Raw genomic sequence first — 20899 nt, 5'->3', positions numbered from 1 at the left:
GATACCGGAGAGAAGAGGTCATTGGACTCGACCTGAGTGGGGCCATAATTTGACGAAGCTCAGGGAGATCGAAGGAGGATCAGCAAAGCAGAAACCGTGAGCTCCAACTTGTGCACATTAGACTTTCATTAAAATGGGCCCTTTTCTTTTTTTTTTGCTTTTTCTTTACTAACCCTGTAGTCAAATTAAGAGTTATAAAACTAAGTCATTTAATTGTATGCGGTGTACTGTCTGTTACTTCATGGCACTTAGTTGTAACAGGGTAACAAATCATGCAGCATCCATACAAACAGTGGGTTTCAGGGTGGGCTCACCCCTCAATCTCACACATTTGGTGGGGCCGGAGATTGTCTTCCATAGACTTGCACAGTCAACAAAACCAGAGTGTTTCACAAGTCATAATTCACATTGCAGCACAAGGTTTGTCATATCATCTGAACCTGTTTAAGTAAGTTTTAAAATTGGCTAAAGGACCTCCAGTTGTCAAAGAAAATGGGTGAAGTGAGGAAAATTGAACAAAGAGCATATTCAATCTTTATTTTTTATTGATTTTCAAATAAAGAATATACAAATCAGAAGAGGAGTTTAGCAAGTAGATAATATAAAAGACATATAAACAGCAATAATAAAAACAGAAAGTATATAATGTCAAAATCAAATAGGTAAAATATTATGCTGTTATATATACAATGATCAAAAAAAAACTACAACTCCTCATAGCAATCATAAAAAAAAGATTGGAAATTTTATTGATAAAAAAACCCACTAACTAAACTGAAACAAAACAAAAGGAAGAGAAAAAAGGAAAGAAGAAGAAAGATTGGGCAGTCCAATTGAGGATAAACTTAAAGAGAGAGAAAAAAAAACACATCCTTCCAGTCATCTCTGAACCTTCACGGACAAGGATTTTCCCCAAAGAGAATAAAGAAGTAAATAAATAAATATAAATTAAATCATGTAAAAATATTGAATAAAGGGTCACCAGACTTGTTCAAAATTAAAGGATATATATATAAAATTAAAGGATATTAAGGATGTCCAGCTTCTAATTTTCTCCAAGTTTAGACATGACATAATTGTGGAGAGCCAATAGAAAACAGTAGGTGGATTAGATTCTTTCCAGTGTAGCAAAATAGCTCTCCTAGCCAGTAAAGTTGAAAAAGCTATCACATGTTGGGCGGAAGCAGACACTTTGCTTGCTTCCGCCCAATTTTTGGAATAATCCCAAAAATTGCTGTAAGTGGATTAGTTTGAACATCCATCTATAACTTTAGATAATATTCCAAACACATCCCTCCAAAAATTATTTAAACTTACACATGACCAAAGCATATGAGTTAGAGTAGCCACTTCTGCATTACATCTGTCACAAATAGGGCTTATATTAGGAAAAGTATGCGCTAATTTATCTTTGGACATATGGGCACTGTGTACTATCTTAAACTGAATTAAGATAGGGCAGATAGATGAATTATTGACTAAATGATAAATTTTACTCCATTGATTGTCTGAAAGTGAATGTTGAAGTTCTACTTCCCAGGTGCGTTGAACCCTATCATTAGGCAACATGCGAGCATTCATTAACTGTTTATAAATGATAGTTATTAATTGTTTTTGAAAGGGTTTAAACTGAAAAATAACATAAGCCAAATTTAAAGAGCAGGCCGAGGGGTAATTCGGTAAAAAATGTGTGCATATTATAACATAATTAATAGACTGTATTTATATTCTGTAACTAACTGAGCAAAACATTCCATTTCATTAAGACATAAGAAGACAAATCTGGGTTCTTGGCCATAGGAGGTTATTTAGGGAGAGTAACAAGAAGATTAATCAAATAATTAGACTTAAGGAATTTCTGTAAAATCTAAGTCATTCAGAAGGATGTTGAAGATACAATACCAAAAGTAGGGTAGAATAAAAAAGGTGACCACAATTTGAGTAAGGAAGACTCCTGTCTGGGATAAGGCCATAAAACATAAGAGCATATTTGGGCAATTTGACTCATCGAGTCTGGTCTGCCATTCCATCATGGCTGATATATTATCCCTCTCAACCCCATTTTCCCTATGGCCTTTGAATCCCTTACTAATCAAGAACCTATCAACCGTTGTGTTAAATATACCAAATTACTTGGCCTCCACACCCTTCTATGGCAATGAATTCCACAGATTCATCACCCTCTGGCAAAAAATTGAATGTCAAGTGGGTCAGAGTGGAAGAGTTAGAGTAAGGAGGAGCATAATGTTTATGAATAGGGATTAGAATTTAAAATGGGTGCCGTGTAAAGCTAATAAATTCAACATAGAAAAGAACAAAGAGTAAACAACGTGGATGGAATAGGATGGGACAACAACATTTGAATGTGTGTCAGGTTGGGAGGCATTGTCTTTAAGAGATAGTTTCAGGAATAGAACTACTGAGGTGAAGTAAATGTTGGCAAAATTATGAAGGTGGAAATAGTCTTTGTGATAGGTTTAGAGTTAAGTAGAAATTTGGGATAGCAATAAGATAATGTTGAAAATTGAGACAAAGTCACGAGATGACAATCATAAAAATAATGATTATAGATGTTAATTGACCAGTTTGAGAAGGTTTTCATAGGCGCCATAGTAGCGTAGCAGTTGTTGTTGTTCTTGTTCCTTCTCGCGCCTTGTGGCACATCAGGTGGCATTTTTACCATTTTCGTAGCAGTTTTTTTTAATGAGGCCAAGTTGCCAGCTCAACACTCAACCCAGCATGAATGGAAAACATGCAAGGAGCTGGCCAGATTGTACTCAGGACCATTCACCTTGAAGTCTGGTGCTGATGCCACTATGCCACTGGCCGGCGAACTGTAGAGGTTAGCACGACACTGTTACAGCTCAGAGCATTCTGGAGTTCAGAGTTCAATTCTAGTATCATCTGTAAGGAGTCTGTACATCCTCCCCATGGAAGGCAAGGATTTTCCCTGGATGCCCCGGTATCCTACCACAATCTAAAGATGTACCAGTAGGTTGATTGGTTATTGTAAATTGTTCCTGGATTAGGTTAGGGTTAATTGGGTTTATTGGAAGTTGATCGAGCAGTGTGCTCTGCTGTATTCCTAAATAAATAAATATGGATAGAAGATTTGTTTGAAGACAGAGCATTTAAAAGGAATGACAAAGCAATTATATTGGATAAATAAATGCAGTGTGAACTGAAATTGGTTAAGTAATAATACTTTCATTTTGTATTACATATTTGTTTCTCGTGCATTGTTTTGGATAAGTCCTGATTTTGAATTGGATTTATGAGTTTGAGTTGTTATCTATAATCTGAGAAATATGTTTTTTTTACTTTCTCTTTTCTATTTATGATTTATAATTAAAATCTTTATTATATTTAATATCGATTTTGTACTCCAGGGAGCTTGAAGTGCAGAATCAAATATTGCTGTGGTGATTGTATGCTCTAGTATCAATTGTTTGGTGATAATAAAGTAATAATAATAATATTTGACTGTCCAATATTTTTAATACATTTCTGTAGTTGGTACTTATTTTATAATGGAAACTATCAAGATACAATCATAAATCAGTCTTATAGCTATGATCATATATATTTTCTTCCTGTTTACTGCAAATCTAAAAGGAAGACTTGAAAGCTAGAAAAGTGACACATGGATTTAAAATTATAATATCATGTTACTCATTTGACCTTGAAATGGTTTTGATTGTTTCATTTTCTCTTGAGCATGACACTGATCTCTGTACTCTGTGTAGATCGGGGGCCATCTAGGTTGGACTGCAAATCCCACCTTCTGGCAATATAGAGATTCCATGAATGATGTTTTAAATAACACTTACTATTGTTAACACTCATTATCGAAAAGACAGGCAGGATATGCAGAGGGGATTGGGTGGCTCTGTTGGTAAAAATTGAAATCAAATCATTAGAAAGAAGTGATATAGGATTGGAAGGTGTAAAGTTGTTGCGGGCTGAGCTAAGAAACTGCTAAAGTGAAAAGATCCTAATGTGAATTATATACAGACCTCCAAATAGTAATAAAAGTGTGGTTTACAAATTACACCTGGGGATAGAAAATGCATGTCCAAAAGGTAATGTTACAATAGTCATGAGGATTTCAATATGTAGGCAAATTGGGAAAATCAGGATGATGCTGGATCCCAAGAAGGGGAATTTATAGAATGCCTTGTGAGATGACTTTTTAGAACAGATCACACTAGGGGATCAGCTATTCTGGATTGGGTGTTGTGTCATGAACCAGAATTGATTAGAAAGCTTGAGGTAAAGGAATCTTTAGGAGACAGTGATCATAATATGATAGAATTCACCCTGCAGTTTGAGAAGGAGAAGCTGAAGTCAGATGTATCAATATTACAGTGGAGTAAAGAGAACTAGAGAAGCATGACAGAGGAGCCGGCCAAATTTGATTGGAAGGGAACACTAGCTGTGTTGATGGCAGAGCAGCAAAAGCAGGAGTTTCTGGGAGAAATTTGGAAGCTGAAGGATGGATATATCCCAAAGAAGAAGTATTCTAAAGGCAGGCTGACTCAACCATGGCTGACGAGAAGTCAAAGCCAACATAAAAGCCAAAAAGAAGTCATATAATGGAGTAAGATTAGCAGAAAGTTAGAAGATTGGGAAGCTTTAAAAAAACCAACAATCAACTAAAAAGGTCATGAAGAGGGAAAAGATGGAATATGAAGGTAAGCTAGCCAATAATATTAAAGAAGATAACAAATGTTTCTTCAGATACATAATGTGTATAAGAGAGATGAGTATGGATATCTGACCAATGGAAAATAATACTGGAGAGGTAGTAATGGGGGACAAGGAAATGGTGGATGAATTGAATACGTACTTTGCATCAATCTTCACTGTGGAAGACACTAGCAGTATTCCAGAAGTCCAAGAGTGTCAAGGAGCAGAAGTGAGTGAAGTTGCCATTACTAGGAAGAAGGTGTTTGTGAAACTGAAAGGTCTGAAGGTTAATAAACCAGCTGTACCAGATGGTTTACACTCCAGGGTTCTGAAGGAGGTGGCTGAAGAGATTGTGGAGGCATTAGTAATGATCTTTCAAGAATCTACATTTTGGCATGGTTAGAGGACTGAAAAATTGCAAATGTCACTCCACTCTTCAAGAAGAGAAAGAGGCAGAAGAAAGGAAATTACAGGCAGTTAGACTGACCTCATTGGTTCTGAAGAAGTTGGAGTTGATTGTTAAGGATGTGGTTTGGGGGTACTTAGAGGCACGTGATAAAATAGGCCAAAGTCATTATGGTTTCCTTGAGGGAAAATCTTGCCTGACAAATCTGCTGGAATTCTTTTAAGAAATAACAAGCAGCATAGACAAAGGAGAATCAGTGGATGTTGTGTACTTGGATATTCAGAAGGCCTTTGACAAGGTGCCACGCATGAGGCTGCATAGCAGTTAAGAGTACGTGGTATAACAGGAAAGATACTAGCATGGATAGGATACTGGCAGGAGAGTAAGAGTGGGAATAAGGGGAGCCTTTTCTGGTTGGCTGTCAGTGACTTGTGATGTTCCACAGGGGTCTGTGTTGGGACTGCTTCTTCTTACATGATATGTCAATGACTTGGATGAAGGAATTGATGGTTTTGTGGACAAATTTAAAAATTATATGCAGATATATGAAGGGGCAGCTAATGTTGAGGAAGCAGAGAGGCTACAGAAGGACATAAACAGATTAGGAGGATGGGCAAAGAAGTGGCAGATGGAATAGAGTATCAGGAAGTTTATGGTCATGCACTTGTTAGAAATGCACTTTTCTAAATGGAGAAAAAAAATTAAAAACCTGAATTACAAAGGGACTTGCGAGTCTTCATGCAGGATTCCCTAAAGGTTGATTTGCAGGTTGAGTCGTTGGTGAGGAAATTAAATGCAATGTTAGCATTCATTTCAAGAGAATTAGTATATAAAAGAAAGGATGTAATGTTAAGGCTTTATAAGACATTGGTGAGGCCTCATTTGGAATATTGTGAGCAACTTTGGGCTCCTTATCTAAGAAAGAATGTGCTGATGTTAGAAGGATTTCAAAGGAGGTTCACAAAAATGATTCCGGGTTTGAAAGGTTTATTATATGGGGGGGGGGGGCACGATGGCTCTGGGCCTGTACTCACTGGCATTCAGAGGAACGATGGAAAATCTCTTTGAAAGCTATCGAATGTTGAAAGGCCTCAAAAGCATAGATTTAGAGAGGATGTTTACTATGGTTTACACAGCCTCAGAATAGAGGGATGTCCATTTAAAATGGAGGTGCAGAGGAATTTCTTTAACCAGAGAATGGTGAATCTGTGGAATTTGTTGCCACACTGGCTGTGGAAAGAGAGCAAGTCTTTGAATATATTTAAGGCAAAGGTTGATAGATTCTTGTTTAGTCAGGGCATGCAGGGATATGGGGAAGAGACAGAGGTTGGGGGTGAGAGTGAAATGGATCAGCCATGATGAAATGGCAGAGCAGACTCAATGGGTCAAATGGCCGAATTCTGCTTCTTTGTCTTATGGTCTTAGGGTCTGATTAATAAATTGTAATGTCTGATATAATTGCTCTGTAAACATAATTACTTTTCAATTCTAATTCTCACAGGTGGCAGCAGCAAGTGCCTTTGCACAGACTTTGAGACGCTACACGTCACTAAACCATCTTGCTCAGGCAGCCCGTGCTGTACTACAGAATACTGCACAGATTAACCAGATGCTGAGTGATCTAAACCGAGTAGATTTTGCAAATGTTCAGGTAATTAGCATTGCACGAAATGAAGGTTGCAGGTTTAACTCAAGCAGAGTTAAGAGAATATTATGTAACCTTAAGTATACATGGTCTGGGGAAACCCTATCTAAATATTATCTGTTGACTCTGGCTGGGAAGTTCATGTTATAGAAATAGTTTGATCAATTTTCACATCCCATGGTAACCTTTCATCTAAACATGAAGATAGGGATCAGTAATGAGGATAGGTTCAAAGCACTTAAATAATAGAGAAAGCTTTACACATTGCAATACTCTTTTCAGGAGAACAAAGGTTAAAAAAAAATTGGGGCAGCATTGGGTCCTCTGAGCACTCTAAGATAAATAGAGTAGATCGGGATGTGATAGTTGTAATGTGAAAGCAGTCAAAATTTATCAAAGACCCCAGCAACCCTAACATTTGCTCTTCTCCCCACTCCCATTGGGCAGAAGATACAAAAGCCTGAAAACATGTACCACCAGTCTCAAGGACAACTTCAATCCTGTTGTTATAAGGGTTTTAAATAGTTCCTAATATGATAAGATGCATTCTTGTCCACACAATTTGCCTCATTATGGTCTTGCATGTTTTTGTTTACTTGCACTGCAGTTTCTCTAACTATCATTTTATTCTGCAGTATTATTGTTTTACCTGGTACTACCTCAATCTGTATGAAGATTGAGCAAATCGAGTTTTTCAATGTACCTCAGAACATGTAACAATAATAAACCACTTTACCAATTTCAGTAAGTGCACTACCTTTTGGTTGTGTTGAAATAAAATTTTATATCAGTACAGTAAGTGAAGAATATTAATGGTTATCGTTGAAGACTTTCAATGATGTAGCACTTTCATCAAGTTTCTGGATGCGGTACGCTTTAATTACAGTTGTACTTATGATGTAGTATGTCAAAGTCCAAGAAATATCAGTGAAGTCCATTTTTCATAGTATGGATTTGTAAAAAATACTGAGCAGTGCATTTGGATAACTCTGTCAGTAATATTGTCCATTTCAACTACCAAATTAGGCTGGAAGTCAGGTATAATTTCTGGTGAATGATCACAGAATTCTGTTAGAATGTGATGAAGTAATATAGATCTCTGAAGTCCTTGAGCTCACAAATGTCCTAATTTCTGTCAACCAAACTCAGCTGTCATGTGATATCAGATTTGTACTACTATATTCATTCAAGATCTGAAGTTACCTTCATGAAGAGTTCATGTGTTATGAAAATGCTTAGTAGAACTAAATTTGCTGTAGATAATATTATTGCAGGGGCATTTGTAGCCAGGTTCAGGAGCAAATCTACATACTTAAAAATATCCCTTTGTTTTTCATAGGAACAGGCCTCATGGGTGTGTCGTTGTGAGGATGGTGTAGTGCAAAGGCTGGAGCAGGACTTTAAGATGACTTTGCAGCAGCAGAACTCCCTGGAGCAATGGGCATCTTGGTTAGATGGTGTGGTGACCCAGGTCCTCAAACCTTATCATGGTTGCCCCAGTTTTCCCAAAGCAGCCAAACAATTCCTTCTCAAATGGTCTTTCTACAGGTAGGTTTTATATTCTTTATGTATCTCCCCAGAGCAAGTTATCAAGGGATCTATTATCACAAAGAGATTCTGCACATGCTGGAAATCTTAAGCAAAACTCAAAAAAAAGTGGAAGAACTCAGCAGGTCAGGCTTCATCTATGAAAGGGAATAAACAGGTGATATTTTAGGCAATGAAGGGTCTCAGCCTGAAACATTGAATCCATAGATAATGCCTGACTTGCTGAGTTTCTCCAGCAATTTGTGTGTGTTATTTAAGGATCTGATTGGAAGGATCCATGTATCATGAAAAATACGTTAGCCATTTGTTTTAACTGAATTGGAATATATCATCAATGCCTATCAGTCACCTGTTGCAGAAAGTTATTCTTATCCTGCATAATTTAGTTTCATATACTTAATCATTTAAGGCAGTGGTCCCCAACCACCGGGCTGCGAACCAGTGGGTCAGGACCACAGATTTAAGGCACTTGGATTTCATGCACAGGATTATTGATGAGTAATTTTTAAAGCTTTTGTGAAGTATTAGCAATGTGGCCAGGAGCAAAGGAGCGCATGTCATTTTCTGTGGAAAGATAGTGCTGAATGCCATTCTGTAGACATATTAGGTTACAGTAAATAACTTACCTCACTTTGAATAATGATAACCTTGAACTACAAATATATGAATCACAGGTGTGACTGCCATTTTGGACACAAGTTTATCATTTCAAAAATGGCGGGGGGGGGGAAGGAGGCAAATATGTATTTGGTTACTTTCTGGAAAGCTATTTGCAAAGCTGAAGTAGTCTGGTTCATCATCAAGAGTGAGAAACAAATCATACAAGGAAAGACATCTTAATATACTTTAAAAACAAGAAAATCTGCAGATGCTGGAAGTAATAGTACACATAAAATGCTGGAGGAAGTCAACAGGTCAGGCAGCCTGAGTTTCGGGTCAAGACCCTTCATCAGGACTGGGAAAAAGAGATACAAAGTTAGACTAAGAAGATCAGAAGTCAGACTTTTTACAATATTTTTATTCAGAAGCAAAAACAAGATTTACAGAGTGCAACACATAGATACATCTCAACATAACTTGCGTACATTCATATATTGTAATAAAATTGATCAAAACGTTATAGCATAACACATAAAGGTATACCACTCTGTAATCAAAAATATAAAGATAGGTCATACATCATAAAAGAATTTTTTTTGTATAAAAAAAAGTCAACCCCCTACCAACTACCAAAGATAAAAGCTGATGGATGATAATGGATAATTAGAAAAAAAAACATATTCGCTTAAGAAGAGAAGATAAAAATATACATAAAAGTCTGTGCACTGTTAAACTTTATAAATTGGAAAAGTAACTTAGGAAAGGTCCCCAGATATCATAAAAAGATTGTTTCAAATTTAAGACTGAGCAGCAGATCTTTTCTAAATTTAAATAAGACATAGTATCATGTAGCCATTGAAGATGTGAAGGAGGGGTAGACTCCTTCCATTTAAGCAAGATTGCTCTCCTTGCTAAAAGAGATGTAAAGACTAAAACCTGTAGGTTATGAGTATTTAAAGTTATATCTTCATTTGCAATAATACCAAACAAGGCAGTAATGGGATTTGGGTCAAATTGGACCCTAAAAAGTTGTGAGAAGGTATGGAATACTTCCTGCCAAAACTTTTAAATTTTAGGGCAAAACCACAACATATGAATTAAAGAGGCATCAGCAGAGTTGCATTTATTACAAAGTGGAGAAACATTCGGGTAAAAACTGGACAGCTTCTGTTTAGAAATGTAAGCTCTATGAACCACTTTAAATTGTAGAAGAGAATGACAAGCACAGAAAGATGATTTATTAACTCGTTTGAGAATTTTATTCCATCTTTCATAAGAAATCTGACAATTTAGGTCATCCAAGCTTTTTTAATTTTATCTAAAAAGTCTTGTCTAGAATCAATCAACAAGTTATAGATACCGGTAATAGAACCATTAACAAAAGGTTTTAAATTTAAAAGACCGTCCAGTAAATTTTTATCAGGACCTATAGGAAAAGTAGTTAATTGGAAATGTAAGAAATCTCTAATTTGAAAGTATCTGTGAAAATGTGTTTTTGGGAGTGCAAATTTAGTTGACAATTGGTCAAATGAAGCAAGAGATCCTGAGATAAACAGGTCCCAAATACATTTAATACCTAATTCATCCCAATCCTTAAAGACTTTGTCAGTCATGGAAGGGATAAAAAAAATTAAGGAGAATGGGAGATGATAATGAAAAATTCACTAAACTAAAAAATTTTCTAAATTGAGACCAAATCCTTAAAGTTTGCTTAACAATTATGTTATCTGTTGTTTTATTTGCTGAAAAAGAAGAGTATGATCAAAGAAAAGAGACAATAGAGGAATTTTTTACAGAATTAACTTCTAAGGAGACCCATGATGGGCAATCTTTACGATAAATATAATAGGACCAAAAAGTAATACTCCTTATATTGGCAGCCCAATAGTCAAACCTAAAATTGGGTAGGGCTAATGCACCCATCTCTTTATTTCTTTGTAGGTAAACTTTACTTAAACGAGCTTGTTTATTATTCCAAATATAAGATGTTAAAATTGAATCTAAAGAATCAAAGAAGGTCTTAGGAATAAAAATAGGTAAAGCCTGAAAAAGATATAAAAATTTAGGAAGAATCTTCATTTTAATCGAATTAATTCGGCCAATTAGGGATAAAGAAAGAGGAGACCATTTAGAAAGCGTCTTTTTCACATAATTCAGTAAGGGGTTTAAGTTTTCTTTAAATAAATTCTTGAAGTTTTTAGTAATTGTTACACCTAGATATGTAAATTGACTTGTAACAACTTGGAACGGAAATTTGGCATTTGATGACATTAGGTCATTTAAAGGAAATAGCTCACTTTTATGTAAGTTCAGCTTATATCCTGAAAAAAAACTAAACTGGGAAATTAAAGAAAGAACCGAAGGTAAAGAAGTTTCAGTGTTAGAGATAAAAAGTAAAATATCATCAGTGTATAACGAAATTTTATGAGTCATACCTTCCCTTAGTATACCAGAAATGTCCTTAGATTCTCAAAATGCTATTGCTAAGGGTTCTATAGCTAAAGCAAAACGTAAAGGACTAAGAGGGCAACCTTGTCTAGTTCCCTGCTGTAATTTAAAGGGCTTAGAAATTTGAGAGTTAGTAATAACCTGAGACAAGTAAGTTAATTTAACCCAACGAATAAAATTAGGCTCAAAATTAAACTTTTCTAAGGTCTTAGAAAGATAATTCCACTCAATCCTATCGAAGGTTTTTTCTGCATCTAAGGATAATATACACTCTGATATCTTTTTGAGAAAAAAAAGAAGTCAGACTAAGAAGGTGGGGGGAGGGGAAGACGAAGTACAAGGTAGTAGATGATAGATGAAACCAGGAAAGGGAGAGGGGTGAGGTAAAGAGCTGGGAAGTCAATTAGTGAAAGAGAGAAAGAGCAGGAGAAAGGGAAATCTGATAGGAGAGGACAGAAGGACATGGAAGTAAGTGTTACAAGAATCTCCCCTTGTAATAATGATCAGTGAGGCACAGAGGATCTGTAGTTACCGCCAAGTAACTTTTACTGTTTCAACTAAAAGCACGTGGATTCACAAACTGTCTGTGTGCACACTACTAGAATTCCCTGACAGTCCATGAACAGTCAATGAAGAGAAAAGGATATTACCCAGGAAAGGAGTCTACGCTGGCCAGGTGTTCCTCATGGTCCCAATCTCCACGTGTCCGTGGGGTCCTCCGTATCCACGATGGTTTGTCTCTGGTGGCTGCAGAGTTATCGCCCCTGAGTATTAGGAGCTTCTGAGTCTTGTACTGTTCCCGACTTATGTTTAGGCAGATGGATAGGTTGAGGGCAGCATTTGCTTTGAAAAAGGAGGACATCAATTGAACCATTGGATCTCCATCCCATTGGCTCAAAGTCATCCGACCTACCAGGGTCACCTTATTACTGGTCAACGTACAGGGCTACAGCCAACATTGTTTCATGGCTCTGCCCACCCCAGCCTTGTGTATTTGTGTCTTTACACTCTGACTGGTCCAAACCAGTTCAATGAGGAACCCAGACAGAGCCTAACGAGATTACCATTTGCAGGTCTGGCATTTTACATAACACGAGCTACTCCTCTGAGAATAGTCTCAGGTATATTGCTCTGATTAGATTGTCCCAGAGCGAGGATCAGTTCAGAGTCCATCCCTTTACATGACAAATGGCTATTTGTTTGAGAACAGTCTAAGGTTTAGCGGATCATTACCTGAAGCTTCCTGTGTCTGCCTTCAGTTACTCTGATTAGATTATCCAAGAGCAAGAAACTGTTCAGAGTCCACAAAAAGGGGGAAACAAAGACAACTGGCTTGTCTGCTTCCCCTGTCCTTGACCAGACTGCAATTTCTTCTGGCCAACATAAGGGAAAGGGGATGTGCACCAGAGGGAGGTCTTGGACAGTTAAGGAGATAAGGTGAGAGAGGGAAATAGGAATAGAGGATGCTGAGGGGGGGTGCAATTAATAGAAATTCGAGAAATCCATCAGGTTGGAGCCTGCCGAGACAGAATATAAGGTGTTGCTCCTCCAACCTGAGTATGGTCGCATAGACTATGGAAACCATAGACAGACATGTCAGAATGGGAAGTGAAATTGAAATGGGTGGCCTCTGGGAGATCCAGCGTGTTCTGGTGAGCAGAGCACAGGTGCTTGGTGAAGCAGTCTCCCAGTCTACGTCGAGTCTCACTGATGTGCAGAAGGCCACACCAGGAGCACCAGATATAGTAGATAACCCCAACAGACTCACAAGTGAAGTGTCACCACAAGTGGAAGGTCTGTTTGGGGCCCTGAATGGCAGTAAGGGAGGAGGTGTAGGGGCAGATGTGGCACTTGTACCGCTTGCAAAGACAAGTACAATATAGAGACCAGTGGGGAGGTATGAATGGACAAGGGGGTCACATAGGGAGTGATCCCTGCGGAAAGTGGAAAATGGGGGAGGGAAAGATGAGCTCGGTGGTGGGATCCTATTGGAGATGGTGAAAGTTACGGAGTATTATGTGCTGGATGCAGAGGCTGGTGGGATGGTGGATGGATAGGTTGAGGGCAGCATTTGCTTTGAAAAAGGAGGACATCCTATTAGTTCTGGAATGGGAAGCCTCATCCTGAGAGCAAATGTGGAGACAGAGGAATTCCCATTTCTCTCACTCACCTTATCTCCTTACCTGCCCATTGCCTCTCTCTGGTGCTCCTCCCCTTTCTTTTCTTCCATGGCCTTCTGTCCTCTTCCCGTTCTCCAGCCCTTTATCTCTTTCACCAATTGACTTCCCAGCTCTTTTTCTTCACCCCTCCCAGTTTCACCTATCGCCTGCTTCCTCCTTTTCCCCCATCTTCTTAGTCTGATCTCTCATATCTTTTACCCAACCCTGGTGAAGGCTCTCGGCCCAAAACATCGACTGTTTACTCTTTTCCATAGATGCTGCCTGACCTGCTGAGTTCCTGCAGCATTTTGTGTGTGTTAATATATTTAACATCATGACATTAATAGTCATCAGCAAACAATTCTCCAAATCATATACAGTTTGAACAAGGAAAAATAAATAAGTCCTTCATGAAAAGTAAGTATTCTAAATTCCATGTTGCTCTGTTTTGTTTGCAATAAAAACAAAGAATTCTCAGCATGTCAGAGAAAGTCTGTGAATGGATGGAGACAGACACCCTGTATTTTGGTTGAATTGTTATTTGTGTGGGTACCAACTTTTTTTATCAACACTAATTTTTGATTTTATTGATTGAGATAACCAGCAGTCTGAAGCTTGGACCCCTCTTCAATTAAAAATGTTATAACCCCCCTAACTATCTATAAATAGTCTATCTATCTATCTATAAATGGAGCATATTGTCTTGCATCTTTAATTCAGAGATACCACTTGAGTGTGTGCATATATGTGAGATTGTTAACACTGATAATCTTTTTTGTAGAGTCAGATATGTATTTATTCACCTAGGTGAGAGCTACAAATTGAATTAAAATGGTTATATTGCTCAACATTAAACTATGCCTGTTCCTACACTGCCTTGTGTGCATTCTGATCTTTTTCTGGTAACTTTTATTTCATTTAGCACTTTCTTGGTTATAAAATCAGGCAAAGCAAATCCAAGGCAGTGCTTCTGTATTTACGGTCTTCAATCTCTTTTTTGGCAAACTCTCATTTTTAAATGTTTCTAAAAAATAATACAAGTATTGTATTCTCTTATTGTTCAGCAGCAAGAATAGTAGTGCCAAAAGACATTAAGACATTCATGGTATCCTCTAGAAACTAATTGAATCTGTAAATCTGTTACCAAAGCCTAATTTTTCTTCCAAATTTTGTACTGATGGCTAATTGCTTACTGACATTAAGCTGTACTCCCCAGATTTAAACCAAATATAAAATAAGCAGGATTTATTCTATCAATTCTAGGTTCAGGAACAGTTATTACCCTTCAATCATCAGGCTCTTGAACCAGAGTGGATAACTTCACTCACCTCAGCACTGAACCGATTCCACCACCTTAAGGACTCACTTTCAAAATCTCTACAAGTCATGCTCTCAATATTTATTTATTATTATTGGATTTTTCTTTTTTCTCAGCTCAAGCTGGTAAAGCCTGAGGTACAGGCATAGCCATGCACACTTATTACTCAAATGCTAGGAATTTTCGGCCTATTCTAGTAGTACTTAGTATTGTGGCTTTCTGGGGATTTACATAAACATTGCCATGTAGGCCTAATTGCTTAACGTTTTTGTGTGGTGACTTTGGGATGATGCCAGTTCTAGATATTGTTATTGGGCCAATGTGTACCCTGTTCATGTTCCATAGTCTTTAAATTTCCTCTTTTAATTCAGCATACTTCTAGTGTTTTACACTTACTGATTTCTGTATATTATGTGTTTTTGGAATGGCTATGTCTATTAAGCAAATTGTTCTTGCTTGTTTATCGTGTAATATATCCACACATTTATTATGGATTACCCTAATAATGGATCGGTCATAATATAATTTGTAGGATTCTGACTCAAAACTGGATCAGGCTTGTATTTGTAGTAAGGTCTGGTGTCTTTTTTAAAATTTATTGAGTTACAGCATAGAGTAGGCCCTTCCAGCAACTACCTAGCAACCTCCAGTTTACACTGTCCTAAACACGGGACAACTTACAATGATCAGTTAATCTACCAACTTTGGATGGTGGGTGGAAACCCATGCAGACCCAGGAGAACTTATAAACTCCTTACAGGCAACGTAGGGAATTGAACACAGGTCGCTGTTCCTGTAAAGCGTTGTGCTAATCACTATGCTAACATGCAGCCCTTATGAGTTTGTATTTTAAAGCAAAATTTGGTGAATGATGTCTGCCACTTGATTGTGACTGCATAAATAATCAGTTTGAGTTAAACTGCTGCAGGATCCTCCAATGTGTCAGATTGATTCTGGTTTCTCTTAGCATTTTCTGGATTTATTGTCTTGAATTTGTTGGTCTTTTGTTATATATTTTTCATAATTTCTGTGTTAACCTGCTGGTCCTGTATTGCCACAAGGAACCCCTTTGTATCTGGGAAGAGGTCTCCAACTCTGAGCCAGGTGTTCGATACTTCCTTGTCAACATCTAGTCTGCTTGGATTGTGGGGATGTCTTCCATGGAGGGTCATGCTCTTCCATTGGCTAACTTTTTTTTCTGTAGAGATAATTTATTCATTTTTCTGGGATATGCTTTGATTTAAGTTTAGTGGTGCATACTTCTTAGAATTGCATATGCTTACAGTATGTAGAGTGCTGAATCCTGTTTTCATTAATGAAAATATATCCTTTTAAGTTTCATCTGACTGTTGAATAATTTTAATGTCCTTTATTCCTCTTCCTCCTTCTGCCATAGGTGATCATTATTAATCTATAAATATTAATTATTTTTTTCTTTTTGTATTCATGCAATTTGTTAATCTTTTGTATATTGGTTGTTTATCTTTGCTTGTAGATTTTCATTGATTCTATTATGTTTCTTTGTATCTACTATGAATTTCTGCAAATATAATAAATTTACTTTGAATGATTAATTCTATGAGAAAATTTATTGATCATTATCTTGTTTATAAATAAACTTCTGTAGTTAAATGTTATAAATGTAATTGTATTAATCAAGATAACCAACATACAAGGTCACAGATAAAATAATAAAATAACAAGGTCAAAAAATAATTTTAGATTGTGCCCCAAGCTTAAAAATGTATAAAAGGACTGCAGAAATAGCTTCTCTTTTTATTCTAGTTCAATGGTGATTCGGGATTTGACTTTAAGGAGTGCAGCAAGTTTTGGGTCTTTTCATCTCATTCGCCTTCTATATGACGAATACATGTACTATTTGATAGAACACCGAGTGGCTCAGGCAAAAGGAGAAACACCCATTGCTGTCATGGGTGAGGTAAGTAATGTACATATATTGCCATTGCACATAGGTTTGTGTTAATTTTTACTGCGTGCTGAACACAAGTCATGGTAAATGTTCACTGAAATTTACATGACTTGTCATCAGTTGTTGACATATTGTGCATGTTTGCAATTGCAATAAATAGTGAGTAACTATTTTGAGTTGAGAAAGCAGTGACAAAAATCTAAATTAAACTGAGTAATGCATCAATAAATCAGTGGGAAACAAAGCGTCAGTGTATGCTTGTAGAGATTTAATTTAACAGAATCAGGATTTCTGCAGAATGTGATAAAGATTAGAAATTAGATTATTTTTCACACATAGATTGAAATATACAGTCAAATGCATAATTTGCATCATTGTTTGTGATGTGCTGGGGGCAACCCTGCAAGTGTTACCATACATGTGGTGCCAACATCGCATGTCCACAATCACTAATCTTAACCACATGTCTGTAATGTGGGAAGAAACGAGTACACCATGAGGAAATCCACATGGTCATAGGGAGAACCAGTGGTGGGAATTGAGCACTGATTAATGATAAAGATTCAGTTATAACATTCTTGCTAATTACTGGATGTAGAGCAGAACTTTGCATATATCCAATACTTCCCACCTTGTAGGTGCTTTTGAAAGGCATTTAATAAGACTTATTTTAATAATATTTGCATTTTATTTATAATAATATTTCTGGTTTAAATTTATTACAAGCAAAAATGCCTTTACAAATAATGAAGCAGCTGCCTTCATAATCAAAATATTGCTACTAGATAGTTGACAGATTTACGGGTAAACCAGTTACAAATTGGTGCAGATTGCTAGGCTCAATTTGAGCTGTTTCTAAGTTTGTCCCACAATTTTAGGAATTTAAAGAAGCCACTTCATCTGTGACCTAAATAGGGACAAACACCACAGGCTGATACTTTAGCAGCCTTGCGTTAAACACATTAATGTCAACATTAATATTTCTACAATCCTAGAACCATGAACATTCAGAAAGGGAGAAAATAAAATGGCAATGTATTACTCTACATGCAAAAGTTGTTCCTAAAGGTGTTTTTTTTTAATTTTTTTATTAGTTTTTCAAAGTTCCTAAAGGTTTTAAAGTTTAAATATTATATTATTTTGTTGGCTTTTTGGGGTTTTTTGCCGTCTCTTTCTGATTTCCCCCTCTAGTTTGACTAATGAATCAGCTTTCCTTCTTCATGCTCATTTCTCTACCCTTAAATCTTCTTGCCTAAGGAGGTAGACTGTTTACCCCATTGAGTCCCAGAAGTCCCTGCTGCCATCAGGTCACAGGGAAGCAGTTTGTCCCAGCAAAATTAATTGGAAGTGAACGACAAGGAGATATATCTGATTTTCAGAATTAAAATGAGAAACGGGCAACAGAATAAATAAAATGCAAATGAAAAATAGGTAATTCAGCAAATCAGCTGAATAGATACTTATCTTCCAGATTGATGGGTGTTCCAATCTCTAACCTTTCCAACACTGCCAAGCTTATTACAAATGATAATTAAATATTAATTGTTTGTGGGGAATCTGGGAATGGTCTCTATTTTTGGAAATTGAGTAGCAATGATAGATTTTATCATCCCTTCCACTTTTGTCTCTTCCCTCTTGCTTTCAAAACTCTGTCTCCCCCTTCTGTGCTCCAATTGTACCTATCAAGTTAAGAGATGTTTCAAGGCCAAAAGCTAATATAATGTTGCCAAAGACAGCAGAGAGTCAGTGAAAGAGGACAATGGCATTGATAATGAATGGACAATGTAAAACTTAACTAGTCAGAAACAACAAAAAATTATAAAAGCCCATCTTTTCACCCCCTACCCCCTATCATTTTCAACCTGAAGTGTTAGAATTATAATCAGGTTTGTTACCACTGACATATGTCATGAAATGTGTTGTTTTGTGGCAGCAGTACAGTGTAATACATAAAATACTATAAATTATAGTAAGAAATGCATAGTGCAAAAAGAAAGCAAAGAATGTGAGGTAGTGTTCATGGGTTTTGTCTTAATTCTGTTTCTCTTTCCATAAATGGTGCCTGAGCTACTGACTGTTTCCAGTATTTTTTTTATTTTTTGACCATTTGTGTTGTGATAGCCTGATTAAAACCAAATAATACCTATTGTGTTTTGTGCCTTAGAAAATGATAGCTGTGGAGCTTTCATCCTTAGGCTGTTTGTTGTCAGCCAACCCTACTAACTTTTGGGCTGCTAGTTCAAATCTCTCGCAGCACTTCAGATGAAAGCAAATTAATATTTGTTTTTCTTTGGCATTCTAGTTTGCTGATCTTGGACGTGCTTTAAACCCTCTAGACCCTGACAAAGGTTAGTACAGTAATTGAGCACAAAATATCTATTGCTTTTGTTTTGCAGTTGAGTTTATAGCATTGGAAAAATACCTGGAAATGCTTTGAGGTTTTATTGATTATTTAAGAAAGTTTGGAGTATTGTGATATAACAGAAATTCATGAATTATTTTGTGTAGCCATGAGTTTTTTATGGTCCATTTAAAGACCAGTTTCTAACCTTGTCTCTATAAGGCAGGTTGTGCAACCAACTAATTGAGTATGATTGTCTATTGTACTACTTTTTAATATTGTCTGATGAATGATTCACAAAGCTAGTGACAGCTATTTGTCCTAATGTCCAGAACAAATTTCAACTCACTAAAATATCTAAATACATTGAAGTTTTTGGATTAACTTCAATTCTGTTTGCATGTGGAAGACCAATCTGAATACCTAAAAAAAAACAAAGGGCGAATGTAAGAATGAGAACATGAATGTCAAGCCATTTAATCTATTTAGTTGAAGCAGGAACTTTTCATGTAATGTTCATCTCAATGGGGTTCGATTATTATTGTGTAAAATTAACACAGTGGATTCTGGTTAATTGGGACCAATACATTTTGGCCCATTTAGCTGAAGTTTCATGGAAATAGTTAAAAAGGTATATAAAAAAAAAAGACAAACTGAGTAAAAAAACTCCTGACTTTAAATGAAATACAAAATGAATTAGAACACTACTGATAATACTACAGCACTACAAAACTGTATTATTTCCTAATAGTTATCAATGGAGGAATTCATCCAGTGTACACAATAAGCAAAATAAGCATGGCACCCTAGTGCAGATAATGGGCTACCTTCAGACAATGAAGATTCTCCAAATCTTCATTTTCATTGTAACATTCAAGGTGATTGTCAATACCTTCAAATTCAATGTAGTTCAAAAATTGTTGAAGTAGTGAAATCATTTCATTTTCACTCTGGCTGCTTCTGATATCTCCAAGCTGGAATGCTTGAAACCATGGTCAGCAAAATAATTCCAAATAAATCACTGCTGCTTTTTGAACATGAAACATACACAACTGATGCTATTTACAAACTGTATGCACAAAGCACAGTGTAGTATCTAATGGCCACACAAACACATGCAACCATCACTAGTTAGAACATCTCCTGTCCTAATTAAGTAGCATAGTGTCACAAATAAGTGAAGGAAATCTTGACAATTTTCTTGATTAGTTCTTGTTCTTTAAGAGTTGCCCCAAACAAATGGCTGCCCCGATTAACCAATGGCCCAATTAACCAGAATCCACTTTGCCTCAGTCAAGTTGAATAGACTTTTTCTATGTTGTAGTTTCTGAAAGTAGCTTTGCAGTTTTTTAAATTTAACTACACATTTCAACAATCTCAGTCCTTGGACTATGTCATCACCTTTTGGATGAACAAAAGTCTTTCCTCAGAACTCGTATCTAAATATATTCAGTCAACTTTTTTTCTCCTACCACACCACCAAAATAACTCACAAATGGCATCCTCTGTAATTGTGGCCATTATCTGTCATTGTTCTGCTTGTTCTTAGTAGCAGTTGATGTAGTTGACATTATCAGTTTCCGTTCTTATCAAGAAAAGTAGATTTGTCCTTATTTAATTCTGCTCTATATCATCTGATACAGTATGTCTTTTAAAATTAAAATTAAAATTATCCTTATTTGTTACATTTACATTAAAACAGTGTAATGCATCATTTTTGCATCTGAGCATTGTGCTAGTGGGGCAGCCTGCCAGTGTTGCCATGCTTCCATAGGTAGCATGTCCACAGCTTAGTAACCCTAACCCATACATCTT

The 20899-nt window shown here is 36.5% G+C and overlaps 1 protein-coding gene across 8 annotated transcripts in view; it reads left to right on the top strand.

Moving 5' to 3' along the window:
* The window catches only part of rfx1a (regulatory factor X, 1a (influences HLA class II expression)), a 168718-nt gene that overhangs the window by 133092 nt on the left and 14727 nt on the right, over positions 1-20899 (top strand). For all 8 annotated transcript variants that reach the window (XM_059991958.1, XM_059991955.1, XM_059991956.1 and 5 more), the window contains 4 exons: positions 6597-6746; positions 8080-8288; positions 16599-16752; positions 19046-19091. In XM_059991958.1, the coding sequence (XP_059847941.1) occupies positions 6597-6746; positions 8080-8288; positions 16599-16752; positions 19046-19091 (559 nt within the window). The remainder of the gene's footprint in view (positions 1-6596; positions 6747-8079; positions 8289-16598; positions 16753-19045; positions 19092-20899) is intronic.

This window comes from Hypanus sabinus, chromosome 16 (genome assembly GCF_030144855.1).
Source record: "Hypanus sabinus isolate sHypSab1 chromosome 16, sHypSab1.hap1, whole genome shotgun sequence".
In the NCBI taxonomy this organism is placed as follows: domain Eukaryota; kingdom Metazoa; phylum Chordata; class Chondrichthyes; order Myliobatiformes; family Dasyatidae; genus Hypanus; species Hypanus sabinus.
The sequence above is the reverse complement of the archived record's forward strand: the minus strand, read 5'-3'. Positions and strand labels throughout refer to the sequence as shown.